This window comes from Dermacentor albipictus, chromosome 8, assembly GCF_038994185.2.
Source record: "Dermacentor albipictus isolate Rhodes 1998 colony chromosome 8, USDA_Dalb.pri_finalv2, whole genome shotgun sequence".
Lineage (NCBI taxonomy): Eukaryota > Metazoa > Arthropoda > Arachnida > Ixodida > Ixodidae > Dermacentor > Dermacentor albipictus.
In genome coordinates, this window is record NC_091828.1 from 87789886 (window position 1) to 87809258 (window position 19373).

Sequence of the window (19373 nt, forward strand, 5' to 3'; positions counted from 1 at the left end):
TCCGTGTCAGTGCGCTGCTTCACCAGCAAGGTGTGACGGTTGAATGATCTGCCCAGGAAATTGTGTGTGCGTTCACGAATTGCACGCGCCGTGCGCCAGACATCCGTTCACAATCGACGAGGCCGTCATGTTGCCGACCCGGCGGATCTTTATGAGTGATGGCTCTGAAAAAAAAACAGGAAAATTGCACAGGGATCGTCAGGCACCGTCTGCCGCGTGCCGCGAATCGCTGCGTCTGCGCAGGAGATTATAGACAAGCGGTGTCGATGCTGGTGGCACATACGCGGTTACAATACAGGCGTCCGTTTCTTTACTTTTTATATTTGTGTGCCTATAACCTTTTCGCCACAGTTTTGTGGCGATAGAAGCAGAGGACACCTAGCCGCGCTCAGAAGTTCACCTGCGAAGCACGCGGCTTCACTGTTTGCAATACGTGTGGTGGAGCGTCTCGAAGGTGAGTGAGTCTCCGTGTAGAAAAAAAAATATACTTGTCGTCAGTTTATGCTATGTGAGAGCCAGGTTGCTCGAGTTGGATTCAAAGCTTCACGCAACACTATTCGAAGTGTTATCATTACCAGGTGAAAATTTGGAGGACGCTCCGCCTTCAAGAACAGAACGCGGTAGCGTTCAAGGATCCCTGACTGCTTCTCACGCTTCCCCGGCAACTGCAGCCTATGTAACCGCGATGGTTACCGGTAAACGCTGGCTGCGAACGCTATGCCTGAAGGCGAGCTTCCTGGTAGAAACGCGGCCGCCTTGCCTGGGCCGATCTACTGTCATTGCTTCGTAGGTTTTAATAATTCACCCTGAGAAGATCACAAAGGCCATGCGCTGCGGGTGTTTTGCTTCCTGACTTTCGTTTGTGGGCTGTCGTTCTCAAAGCTCCGAGGAATCACTTCGTGAAGAACGCAAAAGAAGGTTTGCGCAACTGTGCTGATAGAAGTAGAATTTTAGTGCCGCATAGAATATGCACGCGAATTTTCGCTCACGAGACGCGAACGCGGGCTGCGGTGCTGGACGCCGACGCTGCACTTTCGGCGCCATTTTCAGAGCCCTTAACGCTGTCGCTGTCGCGAAAACATTAGCTAGTTTCTATACGCAATGCTGCAATCTGTGTGCACGCGGAGCTTTGTTGAGCCACCAAGGCAAAATGACGCAATACGGCAAGATACGCGCTGCACATTTTACGCCTAGCATATTGCAATCACTCAGTTCAGCCCTTGGGCGCGGCCGCGCAGCCACCATTGAGGGTATGAGCCATTGTTCATTGCTGCGCGTCTCATATGTGGGTCTATTCTCTTTTAAGTTTGCTATGCTTGTTATTAGGTTGCTTCTATCTTTATGCGTTGCATATTTCAATCACTCAGTTCAGCCCTTGGGCGCGGCCGGGCAGCCACCGTTGACCTTTAGCGCAACCACGTGACGTGACGTCATGACAGCCGGAGGAAAAGCTGGGCCCAAACTCGCGCTATATCCGTGACTGTGATATCTGACTCTCCTCATCACCTCGTCGGCAAACCGTTGTCGCCATGCCATCGTCGTCGGGCTTTCATTTCACCATCGTCAGGAATTCGTCATGCATTCATTGCATTCACTCAGTTCAGCCCTTGGGCGCGGCCGGGCAGCCGCCATTGAACTTTAGCGCAACCACGTAGGAGGAAAAGCTGGGCCACAACTCGCGCAATGTGCAACGCATTCTTGGCTTAACCAAGCTAAGCCTGGCCATTTTTTCACTGAAGAACGCTTCCGTTAGCCACCATCGTTGGACCCCGCAGAGCAAGTGGAACTTTTTAACGCGGTAGCGTTAAGGAGCTCGTGTCGCAGAAAAGCCGGTGTCGTCGGTGTCGGCGTTGGCGTCGGCGGCGTTGGCCGTGAGCGATAAATCCCAGCAGGCACTTCATGAATAAAAAACAACTTACAAGGTGGGCTCGGTGGGAATCGAACCAGGGTCTCCGGAGTGAGAGACGAAGGCGCTACCACTGAGCCACGAGTTCCATGCTGCAAAGCGATACAAAAGCGCGTCTAGTGAATGCTGGGTTGCCTTAGAAACGAGCAGTTTCTAAGGCTCAGGCGTGCGTCGCTTGCTCAGGCACACATTTCGGTGCCGCGCCGAACGCTGCGTTGCTCGACGCTCACCGCGTCCGATGTGGGGCGCGTAGTCTCTGCGCCGTAGCCCATTGTCTTACAACCCTTGGCGGGTAGACGGGAACGCTGTCGCGTTCCACTCTTGAAGGCGAAGCTTAAGCGTCCTCCAATTTTTTTGTTCAGGATTAAAACGTGCTGAATCACGAGCCACGACGTACTTTAGCTTCGAGAAACGCATCCGCAGTGCCACTGTACGTTGAGAGAGGCGCGGCGGACGTTTGGCGTCGAACGCGTTCCGTGGCTTCTATCGCGATCGCCAGGTAAATGATGATGCGCGCGCGCTCTCCCATTTTAAAATGGGAGTGCGCGCTGTCACATAGCAACAATATAATTGTTGCTATGTGACACACCGCAACCACGTCGAGCGTCTCGAACTGCTTGCTTGCACGAGGAAAATTCGTAATGGCATTTCGTTCCGCTTCTTTAGACATCAGTGAATGGCCATATGGTTAGAGCATTGGACCTCTGAGGTTGGAGAGCTCCGATCAAAACTAGCTATCCAGTAATATATATATATATCTTCTCTGTGGTTTCTGCGATCTGTGTTATTCGCTTTTCATTCATATTCTTCTAGAAGGGATGGTGCTTTTGGTTCATGTTTTGCTTTAGTATATCTCCCATATTTCACCGTTAACCTCTTATGATCGCTACGCAGGCTATTATTTTTCACGTTCGTCTGTCACAATTTGGTCTAGTGAAACGAAGACAGTTTATGAGACTAAGGGGTAGTCGATACACGATTGCCTGTTTTACTATTGCCACGCTACCTGTGCATGACACTTATTCTCCCTGTTAATACTATAAAGTTCTGTCCATCGCATACATCCGGCACATGAGAACCGTTTAATCCGTATATCCGTCCAAATCCTCCATGTGCGCATTGACGTCACCGACCAGGCTCGATGCAATTAACTCATTAATATTGCTTCTAACGAAATCAATCAATTATTTATTTTGACCGCTGTTAGCACCATCATTCTGTCCACGGGTAATCTACTCCAAGCCAGGTATTTTTGCCTTCCCATGTGTTGCTAGTCCATCAACGTTCCTTACATGTCTCTTTTACCCTTTGCGAGTTCATACATCGCATAATTACCATGACTACGCCTCCCCCTTTCATTGACGTAGTCATTCTGTTGCACTCCTCCCACGCAAAATTGTCAATAAGAGGCAGCTTTTCCAAATCTCATAGGAGCGTTTCAGTGAAGGCGCACATGGTAATAGCTTCGTCATTCAGCTGCGTTTCAATTTCCAGTCATTTTTCCTGCTTGCCACCACCATGCGCGTTTAGGTAAGAAATTCTGCCGTCTCTATACTTTCTCTGTGGACGTATTTCCCCAACTCTTTGGGTTCTAATTCTACTCCTTGCTGGTTTATCTCTAGAATTCAATTCTTAGTCTTCCATCCTGAGTGCCTGAGGCCCACTTATAAAAGCTACTGCCCCTGCCGTGAACCGACGTCGAACAGGTGTTGCTACACTATCGCTAAAATGTATCCCGTCACGTACACAAGTGCCTTCGTGGCCGGTTCGGTGCACTCCTCGGTCGATATCAATGACAGTGAAATTCATTGCCATAGCTCCGCGTCCAAATTTCCTCGTTACTGCAAGGACGGCCCTTTCAATTGAATACCCCTGCTTTTCGACCTGTGGCACCGTTCACATTCTGATTTGCACTTCCTCTGAAACATTTTGCAGATCGGTAACCCTTTTGGCCATTCGCTTACAGCAGACAGTATTGTTCAGACAAATCAAAGAATCAACCAACCAAGAGCACCCTTAGATTGCTCGCATATACCTCGTCTTTCAAGTGTTTGATGCTTTCGCAGTGCTTTGGCATTTCTGTCAATCATTATCTCTCCCTAGATGCAACGTAAACCAACAAGAAATATGGGATCATGCAGCAAGGTTTTGTTTTTTGTTACATCGAGCTATCAGACATTGACTGGATTTTTGTGTGTGTATGCTGTGGAACAACATGTCGCCGTAAATACTGCATCAGTTTGACGCAGCTGTTGTTAGCCTCGGACATGCGTTTATTCAGTCATGACTCCTACGCTTTCCATATGTTTCTGATGTTCTGAACATCCATAAGGCGAGTGTTTCAGTGCCGTATCATTTATTGTAACCTTCTGTTGTCGTAAAAAGTTAAATTTCGGGGTTTTACGCATCAAAACCCCCATCTGGTCAAGAAGAACGCCGTAGTAGAGGGGCCCTGATGAATTTTGACCACCTGGGGTTCTTTGACGTGCACCTAATGTGCGGCACACGGGCGTGCTTGCATTTCGTGCCAATCGAAATCGGTCGCCGCGGCCGAATTTGATTCCGCGACCTTGTGCATAGCAGTGCCACGCCCTGGCCGCTAAGCCACCGCTGCGGTGACTTTGTGTTGTTGTATCCTGTTCTGTTGATCAACATACTTTCGATGACGCGTAAAATCTCTTGTTTCTTTTGGGCACGTTTTAGATGAAGTCGTGGGGCGTTGATGGACGCTATCGAGGTGCGCTTTTCCCTAGGCCAGTACACCACGACAAATTGGCAAATTGGCGTCGGTCTGATGCCGGGCATTGCGTTAAGAAAAATGTATGTGCCTCTGAGAACACAGTCATTCTTCGTTCAACTTCGTACCGCGATGCTTCCTGCGAAGACGTGGAAACGGAATAAGGGATTATTTGTTTTCTGGGCACAAGTTGCTGATTATGTAAAAAAAAAAAGCCATGGATACTGTTGATTGTTGCGTTCGCACACCCGAGCCGTTTCTTTCTTATTCCAATACGTGGGCTCTCGAGGTGCGCATGCGCAGTCGTTGCCACCGTGCTATCCCGGTATCGGTGTTGCAGGCGTGGCTCGCACGTGGAGAGACGCGCAATACCTGCATAAAAGGCAAAGCTAAGTGGTCGCGCTCTTACGCTTCGCTCAATCAACTCCGCAAAGGAGACAGACAGTACCTTAGTAGGACGCTCTGGCGGGCTAGTTGGTTCGTAGCTTTAGACGGTTGCTTTGAATACGCGAAAAAAACGAGGACACAAGAAAGAAACACACACACACCCCATACCACTAGCACAGACTGCCAACTGTTTATTTTTGTAAAGCAAGCAACATACATGCATTTCATTCAGGAACCAGTGCACGTGTCCGCACCGTCACTATCACATGGGCCGATAAACATAAAAACGTAAAAGTTATCTGCTGGGTAACAGTGTAGACGAAGACTGCGACAAGCGATCTCCAAAATAACCATGAGGCATTCTTACAGCATCATCAAAGGAGGGAGTGACAACATAAAAAAAACACAGGAATAAAAACAGGGAGAGACCGCGAGCATGTAAATGAAACGGATATGGCACTTAACAAATACCCAATGTAAAGGCGAATAATGAGGGCATAAAATCGTTTGAAGAAAGAAAAAAGGCAAAAGAAACAAAAACAAAATAACAACTAACGGGGAATATCACACCGATAAACATATGGGAACACTTATGGCATGTAAGGAATACGGCAGGAGGCACTTTGGCCCTACACTGCGACAAATGTAGAGGAAAAGAAGAGGGTGGAAGAAACAGGCCATTGCAAAGCAATTTTTAATAACACAACGTTCCTGTTCCATTTTAGGGATTAGACTGAAAGAGAAATTTTCGACGCGTTCTACATACTAAAAAATTTCGACAAATTGCTAAAAACCATGCACCTCGATCGTTAACAAAGTTAATTGTGAGCAAAGGAACGAAACACCCCGAGATCCTCACTGGAAAGACTCCAAACCCGGACTGCCCCTTGAGAACCATCGTTTCTGAAAAAGGCACTTGTCGAAGAACAATTGGGAGCTTTCTTCAATTAAACTTGCAGAGGATAGTCAGCAAGGGCCCCTTTTTAGTCCGATCTTCGACGGAAGTCATCAGATACCTGGAAGAGGGTCTTCCGACGGCTACGACGGGGTTCTCGATTGACACCGAAGACCTGTTCTACTCAATTCCGCATGACGCGTTCTGTTCACCCCTATTATGCAACACATTCAAGAGACCGGAGAAGTATAGCCAGGGGTGAGCACAGAGCATTTCCTTGAACTGTTAAGCTTTTATTTAAGTTCCACGGCCATTGCGCATGACGCAAAGTACTGTGTGCAGAAGGCTTGAATATGTATAGGCTCTTCAGTTGCACCTATTCTTTGCGATATCTATTTGTGGGCGTTTGGTCAACGACTTCAATAGCTAATTTCCGGGCATCATGCCGTGCACCTATACATTTCCGTTATGTTGATGACTAGTTAGTCGTACCCCACGTGTCTGTAGAAGATCAGCTTAATAATGCCGTAGATCGCGTAATAAAGATATTCCAATCAGCTTCGGAATTGGGGGGGGGGGCGCTCACATTAACGCACGGGTTAGCCAGGGATAACTCCCTTCAGTTCTCGGACCTCAGCCTTCATTTTGACCCAAAACGCATCTGTTGGTAATACAACCCGAGGACAAAGAAAGCACCATTGCCGTTTGAAAGTGCACATTCCAAACTAGGTAAGAGAGCCAACATAACCCTTGCTTGTAAGTCCGTTCTTGAAGAATCATGCGAGCATAAGTTAGAAACCAGTTTCACTCAGCTAGTTAGGCACTTCCTCTGTGCTGGTTACCCTCAGAGTTTCATCACAGGCGCCTGCGAAAGTCTTTTGCAAAAACTTATAGGTAGAAAGCAACAGAAAGATGGTATTAAGAAAAAAAAAGCTGCAGGTCATGCCCTATATTTATCGAGTTTCGCACAACACCAAAAAAGTAGCAAGCCACTACCGGGTTAAGGTCGTTTTTTCGGCTTCATGTAAGCTCACTAGAGTGCGCCCAATGGTGACATGCAAGAGAAAGAGTCGGTCACAATGTTCAACCATGCATGAAAGGCCCTACACAGACTGTGTTTGTGGGGTAGTGTATTTGATTCCCTTGACATGTGGAAACATTTATATTAGACAAACGGGTAGGTCTTTCAATGAAAGGGCATGGGAACACCAGTGGCATGTAAAGAACAAGGCAGGAGGCACTTTAGCCCTACACTGTGACCAGTGGCGTAGCCAGAAATTTCGTTAGAGGGGTGCTTGGCCTCCTCTTTATAGAATTTGTCGAGGGATGAAATACACGATTGCCATTTCCAAGGATGCTGCAAATGAATTCTTGAACGCTACGCACTGTTTTCGTGCTTGACAGCACGAAAACTTGGCGGGGCGGGGGGGGGGGGGAGGGGGGCTGAGGCCCTATGTCCCCTCCCGCCCTGGCTACGCCCCTGACTGTGACAGATGCAGAGGAAAAGAAGAGGGCGGAAGAAACAACTCTTGTAAACGAATTTTCAATAACACAAGGTTCTTGTTCCATTCGAGGGATCAGACTGAAAGGGAGATTGTCGAAGCGTTCTACTGGCGAAAAATGTATCAGTGTGCCATCTGTCCCGTTGATTCCAGAAAAAAATTTTCTGGAATAAATTTTTTAAAATTCCTTTTGGTGGTCTAAGGTTATTTTTGTTTTGTCTTTTGGATTTGTTTGTTGTAGGTGAGTTGTGCTGTAAATGAAGCCGAGCGTCAGTTTTTTCACCATTTTTCACTTTTTTCATAGTCACGTTTGTAAATTCCCAATGTCGCCGTCAGCCCCACTTTCCGTGGTTTTTTTCAGCGAGCCATACTTGGAGCCTTCATGCTTTCATGACGTCATTGCCACATGTGTTGATTGGTGTGATATTCCCGTTTGTTGTTATGCAGTTTTTTTGGCTTTTTTGCTTTCTACAAATGACTTTATGCCCTCATCCTGGTAATTCGCTGCACTGGTTATTTGTTAAGTGCCGTATCCGTTTCCTTCACATACTCGCGGTCTCTTCCTGTTTTTCTGGCTGCGCATGTGTGTTTGTGTGTCTTTTTTTATATATCTCCCGCTTTTGACGATACTGAAAGAATGGCTCATGGTTACTTTGGTGATCGATTGTTGAAATCCTGGGCTGCACTGTTACCCAGTGGATAACTTTCACGTTTTTATGTTTATCGGCACATGTGATATTGACAGTGTGGACGCGTGCACAGGTTCCTGAATGAAATACATGTATGTTGCTTGCTTTCCAAAAATAAACAGTTGGCAGTCTGCGCTCGTGGTGTGGTGTGTGTTTCTTGTGTCCACGTTTTTTTCACGCAGATAAAAGAAACGTCTAAGAGACAGACAGGGCCCCGTAGTTTCACCATAATTGGCAACAACTGAAGTCTGCATTGAAGCTCCGCCAGCAACTGTTCCTCCTCGAGGTTGCATATAATTCGTGCTTCAAACGCTCCCTGTTACCTAAGTAAGGCAGTAACCACAACGATAAAATAAGCGCGTAATTTTGTACGTGTTTACTCGTCTATTATAGTGGAACGGTTAAAACCTAATTCTTTATTGAACTGAATTGAACTCATGATCATCATCTTCATCATGATTATTATCATCATCATCATCATCATCATCATCATCATCATCATCATATTTTATGTCCACTGCAGGACGAAGGCCTCTCCCTCCGATCTCCAAATACCCCTGTTCTGCGCCAACAGATTCTAGCTAGCGCCTGCGAAATTCCTAATTTCATCGCCCCACCTAGTCTTCTGCCGTACTCGACTGCGCTTCCGTTTTCTTAGTACCCATTCTGTCACCCTGATGGTGCAATGGCTATCTAATCTGTGCATTACATGACCTGCCCAGCGCCATTCATTTTCTTAATGTCTATTAGAATATCGTCTATACACGTTTGATCTCTGATCCAAACCACTCTCTTTCTGTCTCTGAAAGTTATGCCTATAGCATTCTTCGTTCCATCGCTTTTTTCGCGGTCCTTAACTTGTTCTCAAGCTTTTTTGTCATATGTCATATGCACAGGTAAAATGCACTGATTGTATACCTTCCTTGTCAATGGTAACGATAAGCTTCCAGTCAGGATCTGACAATGTCCACGGAATGCGTCCGAACCCCTTTTTATTCTTCTGTAAATATCGTTCTCATGATCAGGGTCCCCTGTGAGTAATTGATATAGGTAAACGTACTCCTTCACAGTTTCTTGAGGCTGACTGGTGATCCTGAATTCTTGTTCCCTTACCCGGCTATTGATGATTATCTTTGTCTTCTGCATAATAATCTTCAATCCCACTCTTATAGTCTCTGTTATTTTATTTTATTGATTGTCAAGTTTCACTTCAGTTGGCAGCAAAGGTTCACGAGGAAAAAGGGAGTAAGCAGTGAAATGAACTCTACCGCTGACTTCTGAAGAGTGAAAAGCTCAGACTCCGTGCATTTTGTCACTTTGTCCATGTCTGTTGCACACCGCACCACTTCCACCGATGAAAAATACTCTTCAAGAACAGCAGACGTACCGGAGGTATTAAGTACGACGCCATTTTCAAATGGTCGCATGACGACGATTTTGTTTGCTTCTGTGAACAACCCCACGTGGTCCGTGTGCCTTGGTCACCAACTGCTGTTTTTCTTTAAGTTGTATCTTACTACACTCTTCCTTTGTTTACCCAAAAGTGTCCTCTGCCAGTTTTCAGCGCCGCCATTTTGAAACCGGGCGAGCCCCAAGCCGCCGAGAAGAATAGCAAGATGGCGCCGGCTTCAGCAGCTGGCGTGACGTCAACGACACAAGGACAAAAGAGCGGCGCGGCGAGGAAGTCGAGGCAGATACTCCCGCCGCTCCCGATGAACGACGCGAAGATCATTATTTGGCCCAAAGGCGGGCTGTAGGTTAAGGAGCTGAAGACGTACCAAGCGGCACGTGCTATCGTGGAAGCGTGTGGCCGAAAATTCGGAGAAGACAAGTTCCTGGTGAGACTCCGGCCAGGTTGCAACATCCTCTTCGCAAGCGCCTCGGACGAGGAAGCAGCCAGGATGATCAGGAAGATCAACTGCCTCAACCTTGAAGGGCAAAATTACGACGTGAACTCCTACGTGGCGCTACCGGAAGACATCAAAAGAGCCGTCATTCACGGGTTACCCCCGGGAATCGCGGTGGACCTACTCGGATCCAAGTTGCGCCTACGCACCCAAGGAGTGGAGATCTTGAGCGCCAGAATGCTGGGCAAGTCGGAGACAGCACTCGTCACTCTCGACGGCCCTTTCATCCCCAAATACGTCATTTCTGGGGCATGCGAGTACAAGACCCACCCCTACAGACCAACGAGACAAGTATGCTTCGTATGCGGCGAGCAAGGACACTACTCGGACGTGTGCCCAACGCCGACAACGAGAATCTGCCGCCAGTGCGGAGCAACTAGCACCCCAGAGGGGCACCAATGCCAACCGACGTGCCTGGTATGCGGAGGAGCCCCCCTAACCGGAACCAGGGACTGCCAGCGGCGCCTAAAGGACACAAAGGAAAATGTCCCGTTTGTTGTTCATGCATAACCTTTTAGCACATAAACTAAACATTTCACATCCCACCGCACATAAACAGCTATCGTCTAGACGAACACACCGCACAGGAAGTCATTTACTGGAACCAATTTTTTGCAAGAACTGAAACCTTGAAACACAATTTTTTTCCCGAGGACCGTTTCCTGCTGGAACTTTCTCCCTGGGGCCATGCTCCAGTCCCCTAATTTTGTTAAAGCTCTAGAAAAGCATTTGTTTGGGTAAATGAGTGCTGTATATATGCGTATATGTGTGTATATGTATAAATACGTGTATGTGTATGTGCATATATATTTTTCTGATTGTTTGTTAGCGGCAATATCGTAAACTGCCGTTCTTTTTTATTATTTTATGTAACAGTGCATTTTCATGCCTTGTATAGCACCTCCTGCATGTGCCATAAATGTTGACCTGCAGTATTCTGAAATAAATAAAAAATAAATAAAGCTATAAATTCAAAAGCTGATTGAGAAATACTTTACTTAGTTTCTTAGAGATCGCGCTGTGTCGCGCAGTCGACATGCGCCTGTTCTCTACAGGAATTGGCGGGGAATGCATTATCTGACACGGGTGATAAAAAAAAATTGCGTTTGTCAAGAAACAAAAAGAAATTTGGTCGAGGGGTCATTCTGTATTGCAGGTAACCATGGCGGAAGAAGACCTGGTAATCACTGGTTTCTCTGCCCGCTTCCCGCAAGCCGACTGCTTGGCAGAGTTTAAGGAGAAGCTCTACGCGGGCGTGGACTTTGTCACCGACGACGAGACGCGCTGGCCTCGAGGTACGCCTGTTGACAGATGAGGCTACGTCATCATGCGCAGTCTTATGTACGCGAGCAAGTGGCATGACTCGCAACAACCTTGTTCGTGGTTGAAGGGTTGCGCGGTGGCTCTGACATGTGAAATAGCTGTTTAATAAAAACCACTAATTGAAGCTGTGTTCGTGCCTGGACGTTACCCTGTGTCTGCGCAGCCGTACAGTCTTGAAGCCCCTTCGACCACGGACACCGGTGTTGCAGGCCATATCGCACGTGACTGTACGTGAACAAGCGATACGAGGAAGACGAAACACTAAGTCTTAGGCTCAAACGGAAACATGTGAAACTAATTCGTCACTTGATACAATTCCAAAGTTTGAAAGGTGTTCACCGAGCTTCGAAATAGGTCCTCATTCTTTTATCTTAAGATGTTGCCATCGGTAAAGGAGATAGCGTTTAGTGAACTGAGAAAATTATTGTAGAGAAGATGAGGCACACTCGGAAAGAGGGATAGAGAGAGAAAATTGAATGGCAGTAAGGCAGAGCGTTGTGAGGGAAACCCGCTACTATGCGTTGGGGACGGGGTCTGGCGGAACAACATCGACATGATGCCAGAACACGCGAAAGACCGGTGAGGCTGGCGACACTCCGCTAATCCTCTTAATCTTCTCAACCGGCTCTGCCGAGAGTTTAAGGGCATACAGCGGGGTATAATTTCACCAACAGTTCACCTCCAACCATCATATACTTATTCTGTCCCTGTCACATTTTCCTCTTACTAACGTGCGGAGTAGAAGGGCAGAATTACGTCCTTCAGGCTAACCTCTCCACCTATCCGACATTAAAAGCCTCTCCGAGAGAGATATATAGAGAAGCCACAAGGGAAAGGCATGGACGTTAACCAGAGCTGATCCTTGTAGGCTACCCTGCAGTGGGGAAAGGGGGAATAGAACTGAGATATGAAAATGAACAGAGAAGTTCGCATCACCGATTACTGCCATTCGTATTTCCATGCGAACAATGAGAACGTCGTTTTGGTTTAAGTGAGAACTTATGCGACCAAAAACAAGTACCGTATAGAGCCGAGTCGATGACGGCTACATTCCCTAGCCCTTTACGACAGGTAGGGGCGGTGGTCCTAGTGATTAGCGTTGATGCTTCAGGGGGCCGTCAGCGCCGTGGCCTGAGTGTCGTTATCCAGCGTGCACTGGTAAACCGTAATGAAAAGGTTGCGGGCCGAGTGTTTTCAATTCGTGGCCATGTAAGCGTGACGACACGAAAACAGACGACGGGTATACTGCACGAAACCTAAACAGTTCTCGCGAAAAAGAGATGAAAGAGGCTTTTGTAAATAGCGCTATCGCACTCTCGTGTCAGGTATTCGAGCGCGCGCTAGGTGGTTCCGAATTATCAGTCTTCAGGTACGGCTTCTCTCGCCACAACCCTACAGTTCCAGCTCAAGGTCGTGTGCACTCAATTTTTTTTACAATACTGAGGGTAAAGGCATTAGCCATGGTCGAAAACAGCACTCTGAAAGGTGGAATCGTTTTTTTAAATTCTGTGATGTTCAGCCGATTTCAGGCCATCGTGTACAGCAAAAGGAGGGTGGGGTTCACCGGAGTGTTAATGGATGACTCGCATGCTGGATGGTTCACAGGCTACGCTCTTGTGTCCCGTATCGTGTCGCCTTGCATGTCGCCTTGTTTGCCCAGCTCGCGATGCAGTTTGAATGCCGACTCACTGAACGACGTGCGAAGAAATATTAAGCTTCTCGAACAATGTCGAAGGGCGGAGAAATTGCAAGCAATTCGCGGAAAGCCAAATTCGCCTGCCACCAGCAACGTCGACGTCAGAGGGAAACTAACACTAACTCCGCGCTATTTTCAAATGGGAAGAACTAGAGTTTTACTTTAATTTCACACAACATACAATGCGAATCGAACATTAATACCCAGATGCACGCAACTGGTTGAACAAGAAAACTGTACAAAGCAAAACGTTGCAGTTCTACTGGAAGTTTGAGTGGTCGCCGTTGCTTCACTCTTTGGCCCATCAATTCACCGGAATCCCGTAAGGTGGAGGAAGTGTCGCGAAGGGTAATATTGTCACCCGCCTGAATGCAGCGCAGAGCTATATACAGAAGAAACCGGTATGCGGGATTCTCGAAAAAAAAACTTCGAAGTTGAGGAAAAATATTCCCGGATCAGGACAAACTCTTACTCAACTCTGAAGCCTCTCTTTTTTTTTCTCTGAGAAATCCGCATGGGTTTCCTTTGTGGCGTCGTGCCACATACAGGCGGGTAAATTTTTTTTCTTTCACCCTGTATCGCGAAGAGACGGGACGTGCTGAAGGAAATGGCCGAGACAGTGCTTGCTGTGAAATATATTTTATTCAGTGAAACTTTCGTTGATAGCTTGAAAAATCTTTTGACAACCCTTGGCTCTTTAAATAGACGCGAACACCATCGGCGTCCCTCGTAGGCGCAGTACTGTTTCAGAGCGTTACACTTCACGAGCCAATCAATCATCGGACTAGATTTCAAATGGGCCAGTTGACTCACGGCTAAGGCAAGTTAGAAGAGCTGAACTGAAGCACGTGTCAGCGACGTCTTTGTCTATGTCATTTCTGTACCGTGTTTTAGTTCAGCTGTCTAAACATTGCCTGACCAATCAACCATCACTTCGTCCTCGCTAGGTCACCTGGGCCTGCCCGAGAGGCTGGGCAAGATCCGCGACCTGTCGCAGTTCGACGCTCAGTTCTTCGGCATTCACGCGAGGCAGGCGCACATGATGGATCCCCAGATGCGTCTGCTTCTGGAGACCGCGCACGAGGCCATCTTGGACGCCGGATACGAACCCGGGACCTTGCGAGGCCGCAAGATTGGCGTCTTCATCGGATGCTCCGACTCCGACTCGGATTTGGTACACACCGTGGACACGGACAAGGTCGACGGCTACAGCTTGCTCGGCAACTCACGGGGAATGTTCGCCAACAGAATCTCCTACTCGTTCGACTTCAAAGGTAGCTTTCCAAATATATACTTCGAATAAAAAAAACTGAAAAACAACGACAACTGAAACACTGCCGTCGTAGCACCTCTGCAGTGCTCAGTAGACTGAAATCATGTTGTTTAATTTATGAAGACTTGCTTATTGTCTGTCCACTGAAACCAAACCCGTATTAGTCGGTAAAGGTGGCAACACCATCTCTATATAAACCAGTAGGGCCCAGAAGTTTGCGGAACGCGGAATTTGTGAAAGAAAGAAAGCTGAATTACCGCGAATTTGGGGCGAACTAAAAGCTCCAAATTGTAGTAGGTTTCGCGGAACGTAGTCAGCGATGCATTAAATTAGAAGTGCCGTGACTTACCTAGAGCTGAAATTCATGCGTGTCATTAAATCCATGTCCCGTTAAGTTTAGTTACTGACTGTAAACAATGTCGTACCACCTGCGCTATGAAGTTGATCGTGAAATTGTGTTACTTGTTCCACCTGTGCAAAACAGTAATTCTGCGCTTGTATTAAAAGTACGTCGCTTGCAGCTACTAAGTGGCGCGCAGTATCGTGGTGGAGTCTCTAAGGGACACTGTAAAGAGAGAGAAAAAAATTAGCTGCGTTAGTACATTATCATTTTACAGTGTTACAAAAACACCACCCTCACCCCGGGAGGACACTTGGTACGCCGGGGCAAAAAAAAAGGGAGAAAGAAACAGGTGGTGACGCTGCCATGAAACACCCGCATCAGATCACCATGGCGCTATGAATTTTTACGCCGTCTGCTCGGGGGACCTGTCTACACTTTTATCCGTGAAAATACGCTACACAGTGTTTTAACTTACCTAACAGAGGGAACTAACAAAGTTTCAATGCATTTACAAAAAATTGGGGGACGCTTAAGCTTCGCCTTCAAGAGTGGAACGCGACAGCGTTCCCATCGACCCGCCAAGGGGTGTAAGACAATGCGCTACGGCGCAGGGATCACTTACGAGGCGCCCCGCATCGGACTTTGCGTCCACCTATCACACGGAGAGCGTCGAGCAACGCAGTGTTCGGCGCGGCAACGAAACGTGCGCCTGAGCAAACGGAACGAACCAAAGAACTCGGTGTCTCGGAGGGGGAAACGATCTACGCCAGCCAAACGTCGTGATCGGCACGGGCAGAGAGATAGATAGTAATCTAAAGAAAGGAACGGCGCTTGATTCTGCAACCCGCGTGGGAGCACGGCGAAGCGTCGTCAGGGGAAAGGGAGTCGGGGGAGAGGGAACCGGACCGCGCACAGCCCCAATGCGCGTATGGCGCACCACCTGTCGGGGCAGCGCCGTACATTGACAGGAGGGTGTCTTCAGTGTTTGCCGCAAGATGGCTCTGCGTGTACGGTAAGCGCAGAAGAAATGTGGCGGAAACGTACTTCGCTATCGTGTAAATGCGACTTCTGTAAGTTACAGGCTCATAATTACCGATGTACACCGCAGAATAACTTGCTACGGCACGTTTTTAAGGCAACACCGCGTTCACTAGACGCGCGTTTGTACCGCTTTCAAGCATCGAACTCATGGCTGAGTGGTAGCGTCTCCGTCTCACACTTCGGATACCCTGGTTCGATTCCCACCCAGCCCATCTTGGAAGTTGCTTTTTATTTATGAAGTGCCTGCCGTGATTTATCGCTCACGGTCAACGCCGCGGACGCCGACGACACCGGCTTTTCTGCGACATGAGCTCCTTAACGCTATCGCGTTAAACCAGAATGGCCGAAACTCGAAAGAAAGAAGTGCTCTACATTCCGTGCTGCAAACAGACGTACCGGGCTATAGGGCTTTGTCGCAATATTTAATGCAGAATTATATTACAGCCTGTACTACAGCGAAATGAACTGCAGTAGAGTTCTCGAAGAATACTTCATCGACCCAGACTGATTCACCGTTTCTCTTTACCGTTCATCGAAATGCTCTGCAAACTTGTATGCCCTTTCTGTGGAGCTCTCGGCAAACGGTATGTGGCCGTTGTTTTCATTCGTGGCCGTATAAGACAACGGACGGACGCCTGTCGATTTAGCCCAGTCGAAGCGTCGGGAAGGGTGGTTAATTGGAAGATTCTGGGAAATTGCGATGGGCGTAGTGCCTCACACGTTTGGGAAGGAAGCAGTCATCCGCACTCTCGTTGTAAAAAAATTTCCGAGAGCGAATTGCTGGTAAGGGGGTTGGCGTAGTCCCATGTTTATCGAACGGACTTGCAATGATTACATATTGAGGCTCATCGAACTTAGATTCGGGGGCCAGTGCAATACTTAAATTCTGCCTAAAGCATTCGCTCTCTGTGAGATGTGTTCACAGTAGCATTCAAATATTCTTTTATTCTTTCGCAAAATACTAGTTATTTCCGCTTAGAATAAAAAAAAGACTGAAAAGACTGAAAGGTGGCATGGAAAGAGCTGTGAGCGTACACTCTTTGTCGCCAATAGTGAGATGAAAGAAACGCAGGCCTGTTAATGGGAACCGAAAATGTGTTTTTCTGCCCTACATTGGAAGACAGGGGATTGCCGGAGAGAAAGGTATAAGACGGAAATTAAGGCAGAGAGAGACAGGGGCACATACCGCATACGCACTGTCGCAGCTATCCACAGCACGAGATAACGGTAGCAAATAACAGCACGAGAATCACGGTTCATAACAGTCAGCGGTCGAGGTCGTTTCCGTTGGATACGTTGGGAAGGCTTAACATATCGTGAAGGTTGTCGCGAACGGTCGGTAATCAAACCGCTTACAATAAGCTCCGCGTGGTTCTGAAAGGAAGCATAGAAAGCGTCTTTCTCCAACTCCTCGTCGCCCTTTCAGGCCCGAGCGTGTTAGTCGACGCGGCGTGTTCGTCGACGATGGTGGCTCTCAACCACGCAACGCTGGCTCTTCGCTCGGGACAGTGCGACGCGGCCATCGTGGGAGGAAGCATGATTAGCCTGAAGCCGAGTACAGCACTGGGCTTTTACCGCTTAGGCATGTTGTCTCCAGATGGCACGTGCAGGTCCTTCGATGCTCGCGGTGAGTGCTGTCTGTCTGCCTGCCTGCCTGCCTGCATGCATGCATGCATGCATGTATGTATGTATGTATGTATGTATGTATGTATGTATGTATGTATGTATGTATGTATGTATGTATGTATGTATGTATGTATGTATGTATGTATGTATGTATGTATGTATGTATGTATGTATGTATGTATGTCTGTCTGTCTGTCTGTCTGTCTGTCTGTCTGTCTGTCTGTCTCAACTGCAACATTAAAAAAATTCAAATGCAAAGTTTTGCGGCATCTAATGCGCTACAGCCTATAGACTTATGGCCATACACTTTTTATAGACTAGTCTATAAAAAGTCTGAGTCTATAGATTTTCTATAGATTTATGAAAATTCGTTTGTATACAATTGTCTGCAGCATGTCTATAGACAAGTGTACAGGCTTATAGTTAGAACTTTAGTAGACTGAAGTCAATAGAATGTCTATAGACAAATGTCTATAGACTATATATAGACTATTCCTATAGACAAGTATATAGACGGTCTATAGACTTGTAACATAATACTTTTTATAGACTAGTCTATAAAAGTCTGAGTCTATAGACTATCTATAGATTAATGAAAATGAACGCTTGTAGACAAATGTCCGCAGAATGTTTATTGACAAAAGTGTACTGGGTTACACAGCTCTATTTCTGTAGACTGAAGTAGATATTTTATAAATTTCAGTCTACACAAATAGAACCATATAAACAGTTCTACTTTTGTAGACTGAACTCTATGGAATGTCTATAGACACATGTCTATAGATAGTCTATAGACATTCTAGAGACTTCAGTCTACACAAACAGAACTTTATAATCCGATTCACTTTTTTCTATGACATTCTGCAGGCATTTGTCAACAAACATGAATTTTCATTAATCTATAGACAGTCTATAGACAGGCATTTTATAGAAAAGTTTACAAAGTGTGTATAATGCCATAACGCCATAGCTATCGGCTATCTACAAGTCAGTTTACATTTTTGTTTACATGTGGTAGCAAAACCTTTTGAGTGTATTTATGCATGTGCACCTGTTGCTTTTCATCTGCGCTTATGCATTAACGTTAGTAGATTAATAATGCTTCTGAACCAGCTGCACTCTCATATATGTTGCATAAACAGAAAGAATTTAGTGCTGAATCATGCAGTTCAAAAAATAAAATAAATGCACCGGCAATGAATTAACTGTTCTTATTGCACGATATAATAGATGAATTCCTTAAAATGCATGTCTTATGCTATAATGGAAACACACTAAATATTTACACTACTTCCCTTTGGCAAGCATGGTCGCCAGGCTGGCCTTGACCTTTGTGTCATTAGTCTCAAAGGTGCTGCAGGTGTATGCTGCAAATAAGTAGATGCATCAATATGAGGCAAAAATGACAAGTGTGTACTCTTTGTATGTTCAATAAGCAGCTTAATATATTTGCTCCAACAATCTAAGTGAATACTTAGTGCGGTTTAACTATGACTCAGGGCTACTTGTCAATACGAATCCGCTCCTTTATACAATGTTTGATTTTATGGTATGGTAAACAATTAAACAGTCACGACTGCTGCTCGTGCCAGCAACAATATGTTCCCTTTTATGACAAGTTAATATATGATGCATTAATGTATTTATCCCAAATGATCTCTATATTTATTGCTGAAACGTTACCCAGTTGGACTGTCTACACATTTTTTGTGCTGGTAGTTAAGTATGCGCGTGCAGCGGTATACACTCAGAAGTCGTGTCTGGTGTATTCACAGTATCATGCCAAAGATTGTAATTTATATTGCTTAATACACATGTATATGTATTTCTCATACTCTTAAATGAATAGGTCATTCGCCATCACTTCAACAGAAGGCAGATGGATTGATTGTATTGATATGGTCACTTAGTTTCTTATAGGTCATGAGGCCTCTTGGGCATGCTAACAGGTTTCCAAGTTAAGTATACCGCATGAGCACCCGAAATATTACACGAGCACTTTGTGTCATGGCACGACAGATATGCACCTCCTAGGAAACAGAACTTAT

The 19373-nt window shown here is 46.5% G+C and overlaps 1 protein-coding gene across 1 annotated transcript in view; it reads left to right on the forward strand.

The window, feature by feature from the left end:
- Positions 1-305: 305 nt before the first annotated feature.
- LOC139049280 (fatty acid synthase-like) overlaps positions 306-19373 on the forward strand; it is a 140300-nt gene continuing 121232 nt past the window's right edge. Inside the window, exons 1-4 of the mRNA XM_070524657.1 lie at positions 306-454; positions 11180-11318; positions 13990-14316; positions 17126-17326. Coding sequence (XP_070380758.1) covers positions 11186-11318; positions 13990-14316; positions 17126-17326 — 661 coding nt within the window. The 5' untranslated portion in view covers positions 306-454; positions 11180-11185. The remainder of the gene's footprint in view (positions 455-11179; positions 11319-13989; positions 14317-17125; positions 17327-19373) is intronic.